At 56.6% G+C, this 21,923-nt stretch overlaps 1 protein-coding gene across 5 annotated transcripts in view; it reads right to left on the reverse strand.

Moving 5' to 3' along the window:
- Nucleotides 1–366: 366 nt before the first annotated feature.
- PPP2R2C (protein phosphatase 2 regulatory subunit Bgamma) overlaps nt 367–21,923 on the reverse strand; it is a 947,578-nt gene continuing 926,021 nt past the window's right edge. For all 5 annotated transcript variants that reach the window (XM_049108026.1, XM_025437477.3, XM_035714265.2 and 2 more), the window contains 3 exons: nt 16,019–16,188; nt 11,294–11,385; nt 367–3,165 (listed from right to left, as the gene is read on the reverse strand). In XM_049108026.1, coding sequence (XP_048963983.1) covers nt 2,874–3,165; nt 11,294–11,385; nt 16,019–16,188 — 554 coding nt within the window. In that variant the 3' untranslated portion in view covers nt 367–2,873. The remainder of the gene's footprint in view (nt 3,166–11,293; nt 11,386–16,018; nt 16,189–21,923) is intronic.

Genomic DNA, 21,923 nt, shown 5'->3' on the forward strand with positions numbered 1-21,923 from the left:
CCTGAGCCAAAGGCAGACGATCAACCACTCAGCCACCCAGTTGCCCCTGTTGACCTGCTTCAAAATAAAACAAAAAAAAGGGCAAAAACAACGATTGTTTATTGAGAGCTTGTGTGCCAGACATTGTGCTTTGCAGGCACCATCCGATCCAATTCACTGTCATCTATCCCCTAACACCCCCAAATTACAAGGTTAGCTTCATTTCCCCAGTGCTGAAATCAGAGTTCAGAAAGTTAAAAAATTTTGTGGACAGAGGAAGCAGAGTCTTGAGGCAAACCAGCCCTCCCTGTCGGCCACACAGCCTCTTGACGGCACCCACTGCCCTGGGTTTAGCCTCGTTAGAAACAAACGGCGTCCTGAGTCTCATTTTCGATGTAACATTTGTTATTTTATTGGAAAAAGCTGGTATTAACATATTTATAATTTTATTCAACAGTTGGATAATCTGCGATACCGAAGAAAAACCAGAATGCACCCATGAGTTATGGAGTTCAAAATGATCGAGTCTGTCTACCTACCACCACATATCCAACGCCACCCAGAGCTCAGTCCTCAGAGTAGGAGAATAAAAACGAAACGACCCAACAACTTCACAATGACTATGTGAACGCTCATACATTCAAGAGCAGAAATTTTAAACAGAGTAAGAAGCAGAGTTTGTGACAATTTTACTGGCCCGTCTGCCGTGTCTAGTCTTGCCCCTCCCCCCCAACATGTATCATTATTCACAACTTGCTTTGGACATCATGATTTTCCAGGGATCTGAAGACATGCTTTTCCTCCAAGATCTTTTTCTTTCTTTCTTTTCCTTTTCGGTTTGGTATCCAAAGTTTAAAACCAGAGTGAAGAAGCAGGAGCTGTATTAGGACCTCCCTCTGAATGCAGTGTAAGAGTCGTAATCTGCAGACGGTAGATGCGAAACCCACGACCTGACAGTAACCTCCAGCTGCAAATGCAAGTCTCCTCTTAGCGTCCGAATCACGAAGGGAAATGGATTGTGCCAAATATCCGCGTAGTTGTGTAAGGCCCTCAGAGCTGGATTTTGGCTTCAACGAGATTTCTATACAATGCACCACATTCTTGAACCTCTTTACAAAGGGGGAAAAAAGGAATGCAATCCTGTGATCGTTAATTTTAACTAGAATAGATATGTACATATAATACTGTCCAGGTCACCTGGATTTTACAGTGATATATAAACAAACATTCTTCATTCTTGTTGATTAAAAAAAAAATCAGAACAAAACAATGGACCCATTTCCTTGTGTAAATATCATATGGCCAGAAGTGAATGCACATGCGTTTTGTGCTTTGACACACACAAAAGTACACCATTATCCACTGAGAAAAATCTCGGGTGGGTCTGTTTCCTGGGTTGGGTTACATCTTGTAAAAAAAAAAAAAAAAGTTGGCTTCGGCCTCTGCACGCACTGTTCTCTGAATCACGACGCACAGCCAGTGGTTCCCTGTAATTCCACGCCGAGAGGCGGAGTGGGTGGGGTGGGTGGAACCGGTCTCCAGGTCCACGCAGCAGGAGCAGGTGTTGTGGAGACGCGGCATTCAGTGTGGCCATCAGGAAAGAGTCCTCCGAGGCCGGGTCATTAAAGGAAATGTATCTTGAAATGGTCATAACATGCAATTTCCTCTTGGAGGCGGCTCAGTACCTGAACAAAGGGCTGGGGCTGGGGTATAGATGTGGGTGCAGCCTGGCACTCCAGAGGGGGGGTCTGAAGTCAGCACACAGAGCTTGGCACCACCGGGGTCTTCTCCATTCTCTGTGCCTCGGCTTGGGTCACCCCAGACTCTCATCATTGCCCATCTGCTCTGTTCTGCTTCACAAGACGAAGAGGTGTTTCCAGAACCTTCCAGGCAAGAACGTTGCTTTAACACTGAGCTGCCAACGTGGTGGACTAGAAAGCGCCCAGTGCAAGTGAAGACCGGCTCAGGATCCCTGACTCCACCACTTGGCCGGTCCGTGCTTTGGACAAACTGTTCATTCTTTTGGAGCCCGTTGCCTCATGCATGTAGTGGGGATGATAACAATTCACCTTTCATCCCAGGCACCTGGCACAGCGCCTGGCACTCAGCGAGGGGCTGGTGTGTATGGAGTAAGTGAATGGATACCCACCTTAAAGGGTCACAGACTGAGCCGGCATAAGCTCTCATGACGTGCCCAGTGACCGGGAAGCATGACAGGAGAGCCCCGCAGAGCGGGCACCGAATCCATGTGCCCAACGGGTCGAGCACTGTGCCTGGCCCCCGGCCCACACTCAGCAAAGGCTGGAATAAAGGGTGAGAAGAAGAGGCACACACACACGGGCGGATTTCACCGCCCCCTTTCCTCTCAGGGAACGCCAGACCCGGGGTATCGAAAGACTTTAAAAAGAGGAGCTTGCACCTGCCGATTCTCAGCATGAATTCACGATCCAAAAAGCAAAGGGAAAACCCTCAGCTCTGAGACAATGGAAACTGCTCCACTGATAATCAAAAGAATCCCTAGCTGGCTTGTTCAAGTCCATCATCTGTCCCAGAGCCCTGATCTGGGGGCCCGGGAGGCTCCTAGGGCGCCCGCTTCCTCCTAAAAGTTGCTGCTGGAAGAAGGGAAGCCGTGAACCCGGAGACATCCACGTCCTAACAGTGGAACGGGCAGCACAAGGTTATATCCAGGAACAGAGGCCTGGACCCCAAGGCGACAATCACGTCCATTTCACCGTTTGTGGCTGTGAACCCTCCTTACTCCTGTTTTCCAACAGAGAGTGGCCAGCAGAGGCGGCCTGGCCGGTGGGGAGAGCCGGGAGGGGACAGGGCCTGCTCCTGCGTCGCCCTGGCTGTGCCCCATGCGGGTGGCATCGGGGACAGGGCCCCGTGCCCACCTAGTGCATCTCGGAGTTCACTTTGTCCTGGAAGATGTACAGGTTGTTGGTGGCCGCGATGGCGATGATGTTCTCGGCCGGGTGCCAGGCTGTGTGCAGAATCTTCTTGGTGAAGTCCAGGCTGTCCACGCTGATGTCGTCCCGCCTGCGCTTGCCCCCCACGCACACACGCCGTGGCTTGAGCACGGCCCGGGGCTTGCTGCTCTCCCTCGACGCCTCCAGGGTCACGTCGCGCTTCGTGTTCCGGTCAAACATGCGGAAGAAGTTGTTGTAGGCCCCGGTCATAATGACGCTGGTGGGAGGAGGAGAGACGTCAGGTGGGGAGGACGCGGGTGGAAATGTGCCACGCTGCAGGTGATATGCCCCGGGCTGCAGGGCCATGCTCCCTCCTGGGAAGGCTACCCCCCACCCCACTCCCCAGGGTGGAGGAGAAGAGATGGGTCCCAGTCCCCACCTTCCTCTCGGGGTCCCCTCCTTCGTCTCAGGCTTCTGTCCTCCCTCATGGCTCAGCTGCCATCTGCACTTGGCCTCTGTGGCCAGCAGCTAAGACCCCTTAATGCTCTGCCCAAGACATCACTGAGAAAACCCACCTGTACTCTCCTTTTCCTCCAGGAGATGCCTAACCTTCCAGAGAGACTAAGCACCAGCAGAAGGAAAGCCAAGGGTAAATAAACACAGAAGCTGAGGCCCAACTGTAGACTCCAAGGCTGACCCAGGGCTGGTCCTGAATTGACCTCACACCAGGCCCTTCATGGCAGGGACCCTGCTATTCTAGGGAGCTGAGGGACTACATACTCTTTGCACACCAGTGAAGTCCAAGTGTTCACAGACTTCCCTGTCCTGCTAAAGAGAATTTGACACTTGTCTTTGCACTCCATTTCTCTTCCCCCCACCTCCTCTAAGGAGAATGGGTTCCTGTGGCATGGGAGAGAGACCATGTTAGTCTGCTTGGTAAGAGCTGGGACAGCCATCAGGGCCTAGGCCTAGAGAAGGGGTTTGAGGGTTTGGCCCAGGAGAGAGGCCCCAGGACAGGCAGGGAGGGAGTGTGTGTGTGTGTGTGGGGGGGGTGCAAAATAACTGAGGAGGGAGGGAGAGGATTCCACAAAATGGGGCCCCCTTCATTGTTCTTCAGGAGGGTGCCTACAGACTGGAGTTCCTTTCTTCCCTCTGGAAGCTGAATGTGTCCCTTAGAGGTGACACAGAGCCCTGCAGACCCCTGGTTCACAAGGGCTATGCACGTATGGTGTGTCTTTAAGCTCGCCCAAGTCAGGGGAACAATGCTGGGCAGAGGGGCAGGAGATGCTGGAGGCGAGATCCACCTGGACAGACCAGGCACCTGGGCTGTGGGAGTTCAGATGCATGGAGGGGCTTGGGGGCCCTGCGTGATGCTGAGTCACAGGCTGAGAGGGACACAGCTCCTGGTACCAAGTTCCCTTCTGTGGGAGAATGTGAGTTGATAGACATGGAGAGAGTGAGTACCCCAGGCCCCACCTGCAGCATCTCTACGAGAACTGGGGAAACCAGCCTCCTGGGGCCTGCACCAGACACACAGGAGTCCCCGTCACCTCACCTGTGGACCATTTCTCAATGTCAGTCCCTTCTAGATGGTGGGGCAGGGTGTATGGTGGGGAGGCCTGCTGCTGCCTGGCTCCTGGACCTGCCCGAGGGGAGAGACCTCCCCAGCGGAGGGCAGGGGGTTTGCCTCCTTCTGCCTCCTTTCTCACTGAGAAAGCGGCCCCTCAGAGTTCTGATCCTTCCTAGGAAGGGCCTTGTGTTCCCGGGGCCTGGCAGGTCTGGGACGGCAGCTGCTTTGCGGGAAGTACAGGCTTTGGCTTTCCACCCATGAGTGGCATCGGGCCTCCCCTGCACACTCTGCACGCGTGGTTCCCGGAGCTGGCCTCCACCCATGAGGCGAGGCTTTCCAACGCGGCCCATGATCTGCGGAGGTAGCATCGGTGTCCCCTCCCCCTGCCACCCAAACTGCTTTGTCAGACCTCATGTTGAGAGATCTGTGAGTGAGGATAGGAAACCTCCTCCATAAAGCGCTTCTTCTGCGATGTTCCTGGGGTGTCCAGGCAGGCCCAGGCGAGGATCAGAGGGCAGAAGTCACACGCCAAGTGGGTGACTGGAGGACTCCGTAAAGAGGTTATGCACAAATGTTCTGGAAAGTTCTAAGGGAACCACAGGGAAACTGCCGTGCCCTGGGGCTGGAACTTTTGGAGATTTTGTTGCCAACCCCCCAGGCCTGAGTGGGGAGGGGAGGAGAGCTGACGGAGCCAGAGCTAGAGCCGGATCTGTGTGGAGAGGCTGGCTGATGGGAGAAGCGCCCAAAGGGACACAGTCGGCTGAGAGGACAGGGAGGGAGGTGGGACAGATCACCTGTCTCTCTCTCCCACCTTCAGACCTCCCTCCACTGTCCCCACTGCTTAAAGCTGGCCAGAAGCCAGAGGTCACCAGGCCTATTAAGGCAGGGCCTGCATGGTCGGCCTCAGGGCACAGGCTAGGGGAGCAAGAGGGGCAGGCGGGGGACCCTCATGGCGCTAAGCTAATCAGCGTGGGCCAGTGTCTGCGGGGACCTTGTCTCCACTGCTGGGTGGGGGTTCTTGGGGCAGGAGTGTCTTGTTTGAGCCCCAAGGCCCAGCTTGGCCTCATTGGGGAGAGGGAGGGAAAGAATGCAGAACCTTAGCCGCAGACACAGAGGCAGACCAAGTCGAACCCCTGGCCTGGTGCTCGAGGAGAAAGCAGCGAATGCTCTGTAAACCGCAGGGAAGGAAGTGCCCAGGAGCTTCTCTTACTCACTATTCACAGCCACACCTGCGAGTTCAGAGGTACGTGCCCCCCAGGTGCTCTTGAGGATCTGCTGGAATGAGGGAATGCAGCAGAAGGGTCACAGGCCCTCACAAGGACCTCGCCCATCCACCCCTCTGCATCTGACCTGGGATGGAGCAGGGGGTGGGGGTGGGGGCTTCTCTGCACCGGCTTTAGCCTGCAGTTTAGAACAGACCAGGCCACAGGAAGGAGAGGGGTCGGCAAACTCAGAGACCCAGAGCTGTTTTCCGGGGGAAAGACAGGTCCCCAACATCAGGCCCCCAGGAGCCCACTGGAGACCTAGGGATGCCAGGTGGGGACACCCAGCCTGTGGAGTGCTCATAACTGGGGCTTTACATGGCCCATGCTGGAGGACAGAGCTAGGGCCGGGGACCAGGTGATGTTAGCATTGCCACCAAGGCTGGGGAACGGCAAAAGGGGCCACCCTGCAGCCCAGTGCCACAGTCCCACGGCCGAGGGGCTGGGGGCTGCAGGAAACAGGGCTCACTAGCTCCTCTTGATATAATAAGCAGACACTTGGTGGCCTGTTCATCGTCAGATCCTCGTGCAGCCCAGGAGGTCATGACCTCTCTCGGGAGCTTCTGCATCACATCTCTTGCTTCCCGGAACTGGGTGGGGGTGGAGGGCGAGGGGGGAATGTTTTTTTTAAGGCTCCACCCAGGTCCCTGTGGCAGCCAGTGGACGGGGACCCCCGGGCCCTATGGCCACCCACAAGGGTGTATGTGACCCGGTACCTGGGGTGGTCTGACTCTAAACCTTCCCCTCTACCTTCACCGCCCACATCACCCTTGTCCCTGGCCCCGAGGGACAGCTGCAACAGCCTGCTCACTGGTCACCCTGCCTCTGATCTCCAGCCCAGCCCCCAAGCCCATGACACCCATGCTGGACTCTCATGGCACCCACCCCAGGGAGGCCCTAGAGCACCTATGAACCCTGAGACTTAACCTCTGCCCTCACCTCCAAGCTATGGCCACAGCAGTTGTTCTTTTCCTGAGGCTTCTGCCGTGATGCTCCCTCTGCCCCAATGCCCTTCCACCCCCTATGGGCAAATTCCTACTGGTTTCTTGAGACTTGAAGGCACCTCTTCCAGGAGGCCATCCCCAGCTCCCTCCCCTGATAGGCCTCCACCCATTCCCCTCCTGCCCAGGCTTCCTGCTGAGCTTTGCTCTAGTCTGTGCCCTATAAGCCACATGGTCCTCCCACGGAGGCACTGGATCCCATCTCCGCTGTGTCCCAGGTGCCCTGTGCTCTCGGGGATGCCAAGGCTGGAATCTGCAGATCCCAGCTGATACCTGCCTAGACTCTGCCATGTGCCTTGTAGAGAGGGATGCTTGGACCTCGGGGGTCACCAGCTGGGATAAACTCTGACCTCCCGACCCAGGTCAGCAACCCATCAGGCCTGTCTGGCTCAGCAGACAATAAGTGGGGGCGGGGGGGGGGGACCTGCCTGTGGCCCTGCCGATGCTCCCCATCAGTCCCACAGTGGGTGTCCACTGTTGTCAGGTGCTGGGCCAGGCTGGGTCACAGGGAAGGCCCCACCTGCCAGGATCCCACAACAAATGTACAGTGAGTAAGTGCTGATAAGCCCAGATGCCCACGGCCCCAGTCTTTATCAGAAGGTGATTCCTGCTTTCGCTCCTTCCTCATCACTCGCTGTGTCCAGCTCTGGGACTCACGGGGCAGTACTGAGATGTTAGCAAGAGAAGGTGGACTCTCCCCCTCCCCCAGGGCGAGCAGCTGCAGCACCTACTCCCTCATCTGGCTTCCACCCTATTAGGTGGTCACTGCCAGAGCCTGCAGAGGAAAGGCATCACCTGTTGGCCACAGACCTACCTGAGGAACTCCTAGAACCCATGCCAGCCCTGCCCCGGGGTGGACTCAGCAGCCTGGGGCCAGGGCACGGCTGTGGTTTCCGATACCCAGGCTGGATGGGGACACCTGAGATCCCTATGGGGTCAAGGTCTCCCCTCTCTGTGCCCAGAGTGGCTGCTGTGGAACTCCGACTGGGGTCAGGAACCTGCCGGGCTGCCCCAGGCGCCTGCAGTCTGGGCATGGTAACTGGCCTCACTGTAAAATATGGGGTCTCTCCCCACTTGTTTGCTTTTCTTGGGCCTAAAAGGCAAAGGCACACCCCCACACCCAGGTATTGCAGGCAGGTGCTCAGGCCAGCCCACCTGGCTCCAAATTCTAGCTCTGCCTCTACCATGCTCCGCTTCCCATCTCTCCCTGGAGGTTTTTCCATTGATAAAATGGGGGTAACAAGGGACCCTAGCTCCCGATGAGAATGGAATTTTCAGTAAAACGGGGCAGTATGGTGGCCCTGAGAAATTCTGCCCTTCGTTATACTACATGCCGACAGGTATTTCTTGATTCGAATCATCTTCCTGGCCTGAAGCCCCGCTGGCTAGCTCTGAGAGGGGATGCGTAAAATAGAGGAGTAGAAGGAACAGGGATGAGAACCAATTCTCAGGGAAGGTTCCTGTCAGGGGCCACACCCTCCCTCCAGGCCAGGAGGGCAGAGAAGAGAGGAAGGCATCCCCCCTTTGCTCACTTAGCCAGTGACAGCTTTCATGCAGCTCTCCCCCTTCTGGTCCACCAAGGGGAAGGTGGGGTGAGGTCACTAAAGTCCTGGCAACCCACACAATTGTTAATCCTCCTCCGTTGAGATGCAGGATCCAGCTGACATGGGCGGGGTTGGGGGGGACGGAGCCCCTTCCCCACCTGCAAGAATGGTCTCTCTCATCTCAGAACTCCAGGTCCCAGTACCCTGCGACCCACACCAGGACAGAAGGTTCCTTTAACAAAGTAAAGGGCAAGCCCCTGGCCTCTATGGTGTCTAGGCAGGTTGCTTCACCTCTGCTAGCTTCATCTTCTTCACTGGGGACCTCAGTGATTGCTCTTTCCTGGGTGGGAAGGCTCTGGTTCCTATGCCAGCAGGTGGGGGCTCTACACGCCCCCTGCTGGCCAAGCGTGGCATGCAAAAATCACGTGCATGCTGACTGGGTTACCTCCAAAAGTGAGCATGTAACCCAAAGGCAATCCAACCCTGACCCTCCGGGAGAAATTCCCATTGACCCGGGGACAGCGGCAGGCTGTGATATCAAGGCCAGGGGAACTACTTGGGACCATCATCCCCAGCAGCGACTGGAGCCTCAGCACAGGTTGAGGCTAGTGTGTAAAGAGAAGCAGGGAGGCACAGAGATAGGAATAGACAGGGAAAGCGATGGCCCAGGACACATCAGAGCCCTGGGGTAGCATTGTCTGCACCTGCTCAGAGCAAGCTTAGGCTTGTCTGACCTCTGCAATTGGAAGACGCCTGGTTGACGCAAATCCCTTTGTCCCAAGCAGAACAGGTCAAGGAAAGCTTCCTAGAAGAGGTGGCACTTGAAATGGGACTTGGAGGCTCAGCAGGGTTCTTTGACGTGGGTAACAGGTATGTGCAAAATAACCAGAACTTCCACTGCCCACACAGACCCACAACCTTGCCAGGAGCCTCACATGCAGGGTCTCAGCTGTGCGTTTATTAGAACTGTGCACCAGGTGAGCAGACTCAGGAGACCCGGCAGCTCGTTCAAGTGCAGGACTGGAGAGTGGTGGAGGGTAGACCAGAAACCCAGGGTGTCTGACCCTTCCCTCTGCACCACGCTGCCTGTCTTGGTCTTGCTGGCGTTTGGTACGATGCCACCGTGAGGGACATCAGACAGCCAGCAGACCACTAAGGCTCCCCACTGATATCAGAAGCACCACTCGTGGTGAGCCTGTGGGGTTCAGAGAGTTGCTTTGCTCTGCAAGAGTGGGGTTCCCAGGGGGCAGTACTTGCTTCTCTCCTTAACCCCTGAGCTCCTAGAAGACAGGGACTCTCCTCCACAGGGCACAACAGGCTCAGAGGAGCGTTCAGGATGAAGTAGAAGGGGGTGACACACCCCTGTGCCTTCTGAATATGAATAGCCACCGGCTAGACACTCCTAGGGCCCCGCATGAACTGCTCAGGATGGGCTGGGCCACAGTCGCACCCTCATGGGCACGTCAGCCAACAGGGCAGGCAAACAGAGACAAGGAGAAAACATGATAGATGCTAAGACACAAGGGGCTAGGGGGGCCAACAAGGTGGAGAGGGCCCTTCCTGGAGGAGGCGGCCTTCAGTTGGGTCAGTAATCTCAGGTGCCAGCAGGAGTGAGCTAGGTGCAGTGTGGCCAGGATTTCAGGGCGCGGGGAGTGGAGCTCGTCGCAGAGCTACATCCCCTGAGGTGAGTAGCAGGACCCCCAGGGGTGGGGGTGGCTGTCATGTAAAGTGCATGGCAGGAAGTGGTGTGTGAGAGGCAGGACAGCTGAGCTCCAGGCTGGGCTGCAGCCAGGACAAGCTTGGCGGCTCCTGTCTGTTGGGAGCCAGGCATTGCCTGTTCACGAGTGCCCCCTGGTGGTAATGTGGAAGAAGGGCGTGCAGCGGCCGCAGCCAGAGGAGACTCCCCAACACATGCACACACGCACACACTCACACACAGTAGTGTTGGAATCCCCTCTGGCCAGCAACAGTCCCTCACCTGAGATTCTAGTGAACCCCTATCCCAAGACCCACTGCCAGTGCTCACCAGGGAACCCCTATGTGTCAGCGTCTGCAGCTCCGGGGTATGTGAGAAGCCCTGTCCTGGGTGGGGGTGCGAGGGTGTCTGGGGTCAGCCAGGGTGCGGGCACCTGGAGTGCCATGTGTCCCCTGTGACCTTCTGAGTCAGCCTGGTCTCCAGCCAGGGCCTCTACCCTGGTTTTCTGAGTGTTACTCAACAGACCCCCTGTGACCAGCATACTGGTCCCTGATGGAGAGCACTGCCTTGCTCAGAGACCCCAGGGGGCTAGGTGAGCCCCAGGATGTCAGCAGCAGCTATAGGGCATCCCCACCCCTGGCCACGGTGGCCTAGCCCCACATGGGGCCAGCCTGTATGCAGGTGGCTCCCTCCCAGCCCCATCCCTGTGGTTTCTGGACCTCCTCCCCACCCCAACCCTATGGTCTCAGCGTAGGCCTTCCTGTCCGCACCTGCCCTGGGCTGAATGAACCATCCATGGGGAGTCAGGAGCTCACATCAGGCCATTTCCCGGGTGGGTGGGTGGGGCTGTGAGAGGTGGCCAGACGTGGGGAACCCTGCCAGCCCCAGAGGCGTGGGAGCTAAGATATGCCCTCCTGCTCCAGCGGGACTGATATAGGGGAGCTGCAAGAAAGAGGCAGGTGCAGCCACAATCCAGGGTGGGGGCAGGGTGCACACAATGGCCGAAGCTCTCTGCCCCATGGGTGCCCAGACGCTGGAAACACCCCTCCTCCTGACAGCCCAGGGAAGCAGCCGTGTGCTAGGGACCCAGAATGGACTGAATGCTTCCACTACCGCTCAGGAAACCAAACCCGGGGCTCAAAGTGGAGGCAGTGTGGTTGAGGATGTGTCCTGAGTTCTCGTGGGCGCTGCAAGAAGAGGGGCTCGGCAACCTCCCCCTGCAACCCCAACACCTTCACTCACCAAGGCTCATTAGCAGCAGATGCTAGGTCAGCGGCCGAGGCCCTCTCCAGCTAGGGGATCACTGTCCTAGGATTGGACGGGGGGGGTTACCTGTCGCTTCCGTTCCAGGCACATTCAAACTTGTCGAAAATGCAGTCATTCTCATATAGGGAACAGAGCTTGCTCCGAAGGTAATCATGGACCTAGTGAGAGAAGGGGCAGGGTGAGCTGATGCAGGGGGCACGTCTCCCTAAGTAGTGAGAGGCTGTGCCCTCTGGGGTCCGGATGGCCCTCCCAATCCAGCCCTGCTCATTGAGATGGGCCCACAGCCTGTCATGGCCAATCCTGAGCTGTGGCCAGAGAGAGGACAGTCGGGATGACAAAGGGAACAGCACATCGGGACCAAATCCTGGCCTCTCCCCTACTACTGCTGTGTGATCCTAGACTAGTAACTTCACCTTTCTGGGCCTTGGTTTCTTCTTCCTTAGAGTGCTTAGAGCACATACCTCATGGGCCGTCAGTGGGATCAACCAGAGACTGCCTGGTGTAGGGTCATGCCCCCTGAGGACAGTGACAGTCACGTGAGCCCAAATCGTGGACGAAGGGGAAGGGGAGCTCACACAGGCTCCTTAACATGATCTCAGTAGACGTCACTCGTCCTGTTTTGTGGATGAGGCACTGCCACTCAGAGAGGGTAAGTAACTGGCCCAAAGTCACACAGTCAGGACCCTCTTCCAGAGTCACCTGACACCCTGGGAGAGATGGCGATGCACCTGTGGACCATGGCCACCTGGCAGCAGCCTCATCCCACAAGCTCTCCCCCACCTGAGGGCCTCAGTGAGCACCAGCTGTCAGCCGGGGGTGTGGCCCTGCCTTCAGGGTGGGGGAGTGGAGGGCACCCAGGTCCCCAAAGCCCACATGCCTGTCTCGACCCCTTACTGTGTGACCCAGAGGGTCCCTTAACTTCTGTGTTCTGTGAGCCTTGGGTTTCCCATCTAGAAAGGGGGTCGGGAACCTCTTAATTCATCTTTAAAAAGATGGGTGCCCACCGGCAGCCTCGATGGGTCCCAGGATGTGCTGTCTCATCTCCTGCGGCTCTCCCTGGAGGGGCGTCTGTGGCTCCTGCCCCAAGTTTCTGTGTGGACCCCTCCTGCTCTGAAGGTTCGCCCCCATCTTACACAGGGACCTCCTCACGGAGGGAGGAGGCCACAGGGATGGGCGAGAGGCCCCTCCAGGCTGCCCACGAGCCCCCACTGACGAGCCCCCGGGCCCTCCACCAGCCTCCGTGCTCCCCGGTACTAAGGTCACAAGCAACAGCATCCCTCCCCCCACCTCTGGCTGGTCACACCCCACAAGCGGCTGGTCCAGAATCCAAAGTGATCCGGGGCCCAACTGCTTCTCACCGCGTCCTGCTGCCACCTGCTCCCAGCACCATCTCTCGGCAAACACCTCCCGACCGTTCTCCCCGTGCTATGCCCCCAACTCGTCTGTCTCCATAGGCAGCCGGGAAGACCCTCAAGAAACCACTGTGGATCACTGGCACACTGCTGCTCGAGACCCTCCAGTGCTCACAACCCGCCCCAGGCTCTGTCCCCAATTGCTTCTCTGACCTCAGAGTCTTCTCTCCTCTCTGCTCACTCTGCTCCAGCTGGCTCCCCACCATGGCTTTACCACCGCACTAACCATGTGTGCCTGCCTCAGGGCCTTTGCACTTACTGTTCCCGCCTCTGGGAGCACCTTCTTCCCCAGATGGTGGATGCCCTCACCTCCCTCAGACTCCAGCAGCCCTACGTTCTTTGCCCCAGCCCCTGGTTTGCTTTATTTGTCACACATTCTGCAGTTTGGGATTATTTTGTCTATTTGCTCAGTTTCTGTTCATCTCTCCCATTGGAACGGAGGCCCCTCGAGGCAGGATCTATCTTGTTCCTCACAGTTTCTCAATGGGGTGCACAGGGTCTGGTACAACACAGGGGCTCTATGCATTTTTTTAGAATGAACAAATGGGGTTAGAGACCCGGTTTATGGCTCCCCAGGTGCCACAAGGCTCTGGGTCTGGGGGAGGGCATGCAATGGGAGGATGATGGGCCTTCATCCCCAGCCAGAGGCCAGAAGGAGAAGGGTGAGACTTGCAATGGGCTGAGGAGGCCGGGAAGCAGAAAGGGGAGAGCCCAGGGTCTGTGCTGCAGGACCCAAGGGAGGAGGTGGGATGGTGGGGGGTGGGGGTCTTGTGCATCAACAGCACCTGGAGGGAGGGAAGCATAGGGCAGGGCTCAGGGACACCTGGGATGGAGCCACTGTGTCAGGGACTCCTGCCCTCCTCCCATGGTGAGCCCCCCTCCCCTGGTGAGCATGTGGGGTGGGGAGCTCCCTCCATGGGAGCCGGCAGGGCCAGGAATAAGGCTGCACAGAGCTCGGGAGGAGGAGCATTGCCAGCTGCACACTGGAGCCCAGGCTGCCTCGGATGGGACCATGGCACAGATGAGGCCACACAGAGGGGACCCCTGATGGCTTGTGAGTCCCCGAGGAGCCAAGTGACAGAGGCCAAGGCAGCCCTGGGGGAGCCTGAGAGGAAGGCTGATGGACACACATGAGAGAGCACCAGGGGTGATGGAGGATGCAGAGCGGGGAAAGGGGAAACAGATGCGGGAGGGTGCTGCTATCTCCTTCAGACAGGTGCCCCCCTCGGGGAGCCGCCCCCTCCCAGGGAGTCCCCCTGCTCCTGCAGCGGCACCTGGCTGAGGCTCACTGGGTCCCTGTCAAGGGGGTGAGGCTGTGGCCCCTACCTCTCCCTGAGCCCAGGCTCTCGCCAGGCACAGAACACACCTGCCAAACATGTGTAACCACCCAGATAGATGAGGGTGAATGGTGACTCTCAGGGGCTCATGTTCACCCCTCCAGATCAGCACTATCGTGTGTGCTCCGCTCCCTGTGGGGGCACAGCAGCCTCATTGCTACACTCGTCCAAGCACCTCCACGCACTGTCCTGGCTCTCCCTCTCCAGAGCGGTGAGCGCCTCCTGCCCTCGGGTGGCAGGCCAAGGAAGAGCGTGGGCTCTGGGGAAAGCCGCGAGCAGCCACCTCAGGTGTGCGTTTGCTAGCTCTACTCCTACAGATGTACCATTTCATTCCATTTTCTCCAAATAAAATGCGATCAACAGAACACTGGCCCCACTTCCCAGGGCAAATGTGAGGCTTTAAAGTAGAAAACTCTGCCAAGGACTCAGCTCGAGGCGGCATAGGCTGAGGGCTGGCTCACTGACGCCCTTCCCCACCCCCTCTCCCCTACCTTCCTCAAACACAGAGGCCATAAAACTCCTTCCCCAGCCTGGTCACAGACCCATTCTGGCCAACGACTTGTAAGAAGTCTTCTGAGGAGTGCTCTGGGAAAGCTTGTGTACTCCCAAGAAAACATCCAACAGACCCAACTAACACAGCCTTTCACATTTCCTATTTCCTCCTTGGAATGTAGGCATGGAGTTCCTGGAGGTGTGGCAGCCGTTCTGCCACCATGAGGTGTCACACATGACGGCAGGGTGGACTTGATCACAGAAGGAGCTGCTGGGATACCATGGAGGTCCCAGAGCCATTCTCTGTTCTTGTGGCTTCTTGTGAAAGGAGAAAAGTCCCTGTGTGTTCATCACTGTGCATCAACCAACTGCACCCCTGCTGAGCCCAGTCCTAGAGCATAATAGCCAAAAATGTTAGTTATCATCTTGGTTTCATGTAACTATTTTATGATAGGGTCAACAGGCCAGGGGGCCAGAAGCCAAGCACCCAGCTCTTGGCCTTGTCTCCAAAACAGTCCCCTTCCACGTTATTGGGTCCCCACATACTTTGAGGATCTCTGGAGGCTACAGACCCTCTCTCTGCAAAATGCCCATGTTAAACATCACACCTAGTTTTGGGGTCTGTGGGTCTTTACTGATGACAGGGCCATGGAAGGTTGTCACTCCTGCATCCCTACCCTAGGCCCTGACAGGGAGGGAGGACAGGGAATGGGCTGGAGGGTCCCCCTGGGCTCTGCGTCCACCACCGGCCAGCTGCAAGGCAGCTCCCACTTGTCCTGGCCTCTTAGCACCCAAGTTCCCTTCCAGCCAAGTGGAGCTGATGGCACCCCCTTTTGCAGGAGTGGTAAGGAATTGAAGTGACGACTGTTAAGTGTGTGACACCTTGTGGGCACCTAATATTTGGTGACACTGTGAGGGTCTGACCGGGGGAGCTTCCAGTGGGTTTCACTTTAACATCACATGAATTTCGTTTTTTACCCCCTAATATATCTGGGTAGATCATAACAGAAAACTGATAAATTATAACTTTCCTGGAAGGTGTCCCTGGCTTCAGCCTACGTGCCTGGCTTCCAAGGCCTGTGGTTGAGGATGTAGAAACAGAGCATGCCACCCTGTCCCCACTGCCCGCGCTCAGCAGGTGTCCCCTGGGGGAGGGCACTGTTTCTCCCATTTTAACCTAGGGCTGCAGACGCTGCTCCGAGGAGGCACAACATCTGTACCCTTAATCATCTGAACCCTCAAACTGGGCTGAGCCTGATGCTCAACCTTGTTCATCTGGGCCCCGGACCGCAGAGGCCAGCAAACAAGTGGACAGCACCCACCGACCCGGTGAGGCAGGACAGAGCAGGTGCTTCTGCTGGGGCTGGGGACGGGCTCCCTGATTACCTGAGCCTTAGCATCTTCGCCTACAATACAGGTGTATGAAGGCCACTTCTGTGGCTGGGGACACCCTGTCTGGGAGAGTTCTGGGCACAGGGCACAGAGGCCCAGGGTGGGAGGGTCTCCTACTCTGCAGAGGGGCTCCGATTTTTCTGGGCTGTGGCACCTACCTGGTAGGTCTCTATGGGCCTCGCCTCCATGTTCAGGTCCCAGACTTTGACCGTGAGGTAATCCCGGGTGAGCATGTACCGGCCGCTGTGGCTGAACTTCACGTCCGACACAGAGGAGATGATTTCCGAGAAGAAGGAGCGGTTACTGGGGTCCTCAGGCTCTTCAAACACTGTGAGGACAGAGAATCCATGGCCATCACAGGGCTGCTCGCCCCCACGGGCCAGAATAACAGACCGCTCTGTTTTCCATCCTGGGCTCTCGCTGTAGGGTCACTCATTCATTCCTCAAACCTGTAACTGAACACCCACTCTCCGAGGCAGTGGGCCCAAAGGGCTGTCTGAGGAGGGAAAGAACAGCTTTCGGGACAATGTTTATTGAGCATTTATTCTCAGCCTGATTCTGTGCAGAGCCCTTCCTGTTCATAACTCATCTAACCACCTAATAAAAACATCTGGTCAGTACCACCATCATTCCCTTTTCATAGCCGGGAAAACTAAGGCACAGATGGCTGAAATCCATGGCCGAGGCACTGAGCTAGAAGAAAGTTGCGGAGTGGGGATTTGGACCCAGAGTGGCACTCGCTGTGCTGCACTTGACAGCTGCCTGCTGGTGATGCTGACCACCAGGACAGTGAGGGGTCCTGACATTCTCGCCTGTGTTGGGCAGTGTCCTGGGCTAGCCTGGGCACTGCTGGTGGCCCTAGGGCTCTGCCCATGCAGCACTGGGCGCTCGCGCCTGAGCCCTGCTGGCGGGCACGCTGTTTGGTTGCCGCAAGGATTGTGGCAAAATCAAATCTCGCTGCCACAGACAGAGCTCCATCTCCCATCTCCTATTACCTTGGACCAGGTGCCCCACACAGGGAATTGCTTAGGCTCCCAATGGTGACAGCTTGCTGCCCCAGTCGGATGATCCCACTCTGGGGCGGAGTGCACGGTGAGCACCTCCCCAGGCAGCGCCCCCTCTCTGCTGCTCCCAAGCACCGGGCTTTCCTGACACGCAGAGGACCCCACACAGCAGGACAGGCTCTTCTGGGCTCAGTCTGTGGCTGGATGTCCCACCAGTCTGAGCACCAACAGCCTCATTGGCTAATCAGATCCTACAGTGGTCCTGGTGCTGGAGCAGGTGGGGACCAAACATGACCCAAGCCTCACCTTAGCTAACCAAGCACTAACTCGTAGGAGCTGGGGCACAGGGGGGCCCGGGGAACATGGAAGAGGATGGAGTGGTGGGCTGGCAGCTATTCCCCAGCCAGTCTGGAAGGTCTTAAACATCTGACAACCTGCCTAGCTGTCCCCATGGAAACCAGCTGAGTAGCTGCTCCACCTGCTGGCCCCTGAGCCCCTAGACCTGAAACAGGGAAGCAAGAAGCAAGAGAGCTGATCACATGTCCTTAGAGGCTCACAAACATGCCCTGCCGGCCGGCACCGCCCCCCCATCCCAAAGTCCCTCATCCTACTTCCCAGGTAGGTCTGTCCCAGCCCTGTATTCCCCCCTATTTGGGACACCAGATCTCTCTTCTGTCGCAGGTAGATGCCAGTTCCTGCCACTAGGGGTCAGAACAAAAGATGAGTTACAAAGACAAAACGTGGTCTCTTAACACCCCAACTCTGCACCCCAGGCCTGCCCTGGAGGTCTCTGGCCAGCCTCCATCGAAACCCCCAGGGCTGGTCCTGCTCACTTCACCCCTGCACCGTGCAGAGCATCTGGCATGCCTTGCAGGGTAGGTGGTGGCTTGGGATCAAAATCACAGAGAAGCGTCCGCACTGAACACCACGGAGCCATGGGCTTGTCTCCTGCCAGCTTCAAGGAGCAAGACACCGCAAAGGTCAAAGGCTGAGAGGATGCTCTAATCAATAGCTGAGAACAGAAACACCAAACGGCCCTCTGTAACCCGAGCTCTGGCTGTATGCGGGCATTTCTGATGGCTTTTTGAGCACAAAAGGACTGGTGCTGCACACAGTTAATGGGAAGAGATACTGACAGGTGTGAAAAAATTATATCTAAAAGTCCTTTTAATTTTTCAAAAATTCCTGTGAAATTTCTGATACCAGTATTTTTTTTTTTTTTTGTCAAAGGGTTGCAGAATGTCCTCTTCCATGTCAATTCCCGTTCCCCCCTCCCTGCTACCACAGGCAAGCCGCACGTCCCCCAGGGCGTCAATAACAGATAAGGGAGTCTCCCCTCTAATTGATGGAATCACGAAGGACAGTTCACAGTAATTATTGCTGCCAAGAGTTTAAAGAAATGCATCCCAGAGCCCCTGTCATTGTGACAGGCTCAATCCCCCGCCCCATTCTCCCCGATTAGGTTCAGGTTGTAGGGTTCCGAATCCCCAGAAATGTCCTATTTCCTTTTAATGATTTTGCTAATTAAGGCTCTGTGGCCCCGGTTGGTTCCCTGAAAACCACCTCCTCTTGTCTGGGTGTCCATGGCATCGCTGCTGGCATACAGTGGGGAAGGGTGAGAAGCCCTTCACACTCCCCAAAATGAGGTGAAGGGGTCGTAGGGAGCCGAGCTCTGAAGCACCTGTGCACCCCAGGAATGGGAAGGTGAAGCCAGAGGTTGGGTGCAGGCCTTCCTCTCCAGCCTCGTCCGCAGTTGAGCGAGCGTTCCTCTGTGGCTTAAAGCTCTCTATGGCTTCCACTGCCTACAGGATCAAGATTCGGGTTCCTACAGGTAGGACGACAAGCTCCTTCCTAACCAGGCCTTCACCGGCTGCTTCTCCAGCCACCCTCCAACTGCCTCTCAACAGGGCCCCAAGGGCCTCGAAGAAGGCGAGGCCAAGCAAGGCCCTCAGGGCAATACACTGAACAATTCATTCTCAGGGTCCCCTTAAATGAATGCCTCTTCCAACACCCTGTGCTGCCATACCCAGCATCAGAGCAGAGCAAGCTCTGTGTGCCCTCTGGCAAGCCCCTTAGCCTGAGCACAATGTGCCTCACCTGGACAGCAAGCACGATGGGATCTCCAGAGGGAATCACCGGAAGCACCCAGCTCAATGAAGGGCGGGTCAGTAAAAACGTGTAGCTATTTTTAGAGTAATTTTTTCTCATTTTCTCTCCCTGAAATTTCCTTTCCCATTTTTACTCCTTGTCTTTCTTACCAACTCCTATACATCCTTCAGAACCCTAATTCAAATGCCCTGTTCTACATGCATCTCATCCAGATTCTCTCCAAAGAAAATACTCAGCCTTGCTGCCTGCACAGCCTGAGCCTGGGGTACTCTCCTGGATGGCATCCGCAGGGATATGTGGTCACAGTCATGGGACTGTGAGCTGTTCAGGCAGGGCTCCTTCCTCTGTCCTTGGTCATCTGAGCATCCTTGCCCAGGCTGGAGCCTTACTCAGAGCCCAGCCCTACTCACAGGGTGGAAAGAACCTTCAGTGCTGCCTGTCAATGCCACCTCTTCTTGACATTTCTTCCCCAACCTAATATGATCCCACTGAAGTTTCTAGGCTTCACTCACCCACTGAAGCCTGTATCTGCTAGAAGTGGCTTCTGAGTGCCTGCAGCTCTTGCTCTGTGTCCCTCTGGGTGGCACCTGCTCCATCCCACTCCTGTCTCTGGTCATGGGTGGGTAGGAGAGGGTGAAACGGAACCAGGAGAGTTGATCAGATGGGGACAGGATGAAGGAGGGATCAGACTTAGAGCTAGACCTGCACTGACTTGAGCCACACGTTCAGCCTCAACTGTGCAGGCCAGTGAGGCCTTGGAGAGAAACAGACAGATGCACAGAGGAGGGGCTCTGGGGGGACACAGGAAGATGCGGGCCTGAAGGAGCAGATGGGGTCCTGCCGGGTTGTTGCTCATGCTGCCCTGGCATCGAGCCCCTCCTCCGCCCTGAATGATGAGCACAAGTCCAGGCTGGCCCCCCATCAGGCTCCAGGAGCCCAGGCTAGCCTTGCTGGGCACAGGAGGAAGAGTGGATTATGGGTCACAGGGCACCCCCCTCCCCTGACGGACACCTCATTGCAGCCACTGCTGGGGGAGAGGCCACCTGCATGACAGCCTCCCGGCCCCTGACCCCTGCAACCCCTGGCCACTAGGAAGGTAGAGGGGGTTCCAAGTGGGGAGGAACAGGGAGTCGTTACAAGGTGGTGGGTATAATGAATGTTAGCTGATGAAGAGCTGTCAATTGTCCCCTGCTCAGCACCGTTTGATGGACCTCAATGGACAAAATGAAACCCGATCCTCACTGTGGCCCTGGCCCTGCATGATCTGTCGCCACCTCTCAGCCAGCATCCATCAGCCTGCTCCTTCCCCAGTGCTGCAGCCAGGCCCCTCCCATCCGCTGGACTCCCCCCCAGCCCCGCCTCTTCCCAGGCTACTCCCACCTGCTGGGCCCTCAGCCCCGCCTCCTGCCCCCCCTTCCCAGGCTCCTCTCATGTCCTAGGGGCCCTCAGCCCTGCCTTCTGCCCCCACCTCTTCCCAGGCTCCTCCCACCTGCTTGCGGCAGGGGGGGGGACTCAGCCCCGCCTTCTGCCCCCTCCCTTCCCAGGCTCACTTGCTCTCTTTCATCCTTTGAGGTGTGCCAAGAAGCCTCTTTGGACCATAGTAATCGCAATCAAGAGCCAACTGCAGCAGGAGACATCCTCAGAAACGTCCCCCGCTCGATGCTCCTGTTTACTTGGCATTTGCCTACCTCCACTCAGCTCTGTAAGGGCAGGAGCCTGCTCTGGGCACAGAGCCTGACGTCACCCCACCCTCTCCATTCCGGTGGCCTGGAGGGCCAGCAGGCTGGACTTTGCAGGGGGCGGATGCAGGACCTGACTGCCTCCCCTCCTCCACCGTGTCCCCCCGACTTGCGCATCAGGGAAGGGTCCCTGTGGCTCCTGTCCTTTCAGAGTAAACCCAAAGAGCTGGCATGGTCTGTAAGACCTCTGCCTGGAGACCTCTCTCTAACCACACACCTCTCTGCCCTCACTTCCCATCTCTGCCTGCTTTACTCCTGCCTTTGCACTGGGTGTTCCCTCTGTTGGAGACCTTTGCCCTGGCTCTGCCTCCAGATATCTGGAGCCTTCCTGGCAGAGGTGGCTGGGTCTGGTCTTCCTACCCCAGATTTGTGATCAGGAGTGAGTCCTGGAAGTCGGCCCCACCTGGCCCCTTTCAACGATCCTTGCTCATCCACAATCCTCATGAGAGTTCTTAGTTCTCAGGCTGTGAATCTTAGTGAAGATTAAGTGAGAAATGTACAAGTTCATAGGCGTGGGACCATCAGAGCCTCTATCCTAGCTCCACCTAGCTGTGTGATCTTGGGAAAACATCTTAACCTCTCTGTGCTGCAGATGTGGGAAACAGCAGCAGCCCCTAAAGATGTCCACTTTCTAATCTCTGGAACGAGACATATGTTACCCCACATGGCAAAAGACTCTGCAGATGTGGGTAAGTAAAGGATCTTGAGCTACAGAGATTATCCTGGATTCTCCAGGCAGCCCCACTGTAACCACAAAGGTCCCTATGAGAAAAGTAGGAAGGTTAGAGGCAGAAGAAGGAGACGGGACGATGGAGCAGAGGTTGGAATGCCACACTCGAGATGACGGAAGGGCCGTGAGCTGAGGGATACAGCAGCCTCTAGAAGCCAGGATGCCTTTGCGGCTGTTGCAAATCAGAACACAAATGGTTGTTGTTGAAGCTGAGTTTTTAAACAGACCCAAAGATGAGATCTTTTCCTTGATACCTCGCTTCTGTCCACTGATCCAGTTGCTGCCCAAACTAAGGAGTGGCTGGTAGTGGCACTCAGAGATTCATGGTCAAGACAACATCCTCCCAACAGGTGAAACAGGGACTTTGCCCTTCACTGGATGAAGGGTGTCCTGGATCACGAGTGGATGTTGATTCTGGCACAGGACAGTTAAGGAAATCGAGGCACAGAGAGAGGTGCGGTGGCTTCCCTGGGACCTCTGT

The sequence above is a fragment of the Canis lupus genome, chromosome 3 (genome assembly GCF_003254725.2).
Source record: "Canis lupus dingo isolate Sandy chromosome 3, ASM325472v2, whole genome shotgun sequence".
In the NCBI taxonomy this organism is placed as follows: Eukaryota; Metazoa; Chordata; class Mammalia; order Carnivora; family Canidae; genus Canis; species Canis lupus.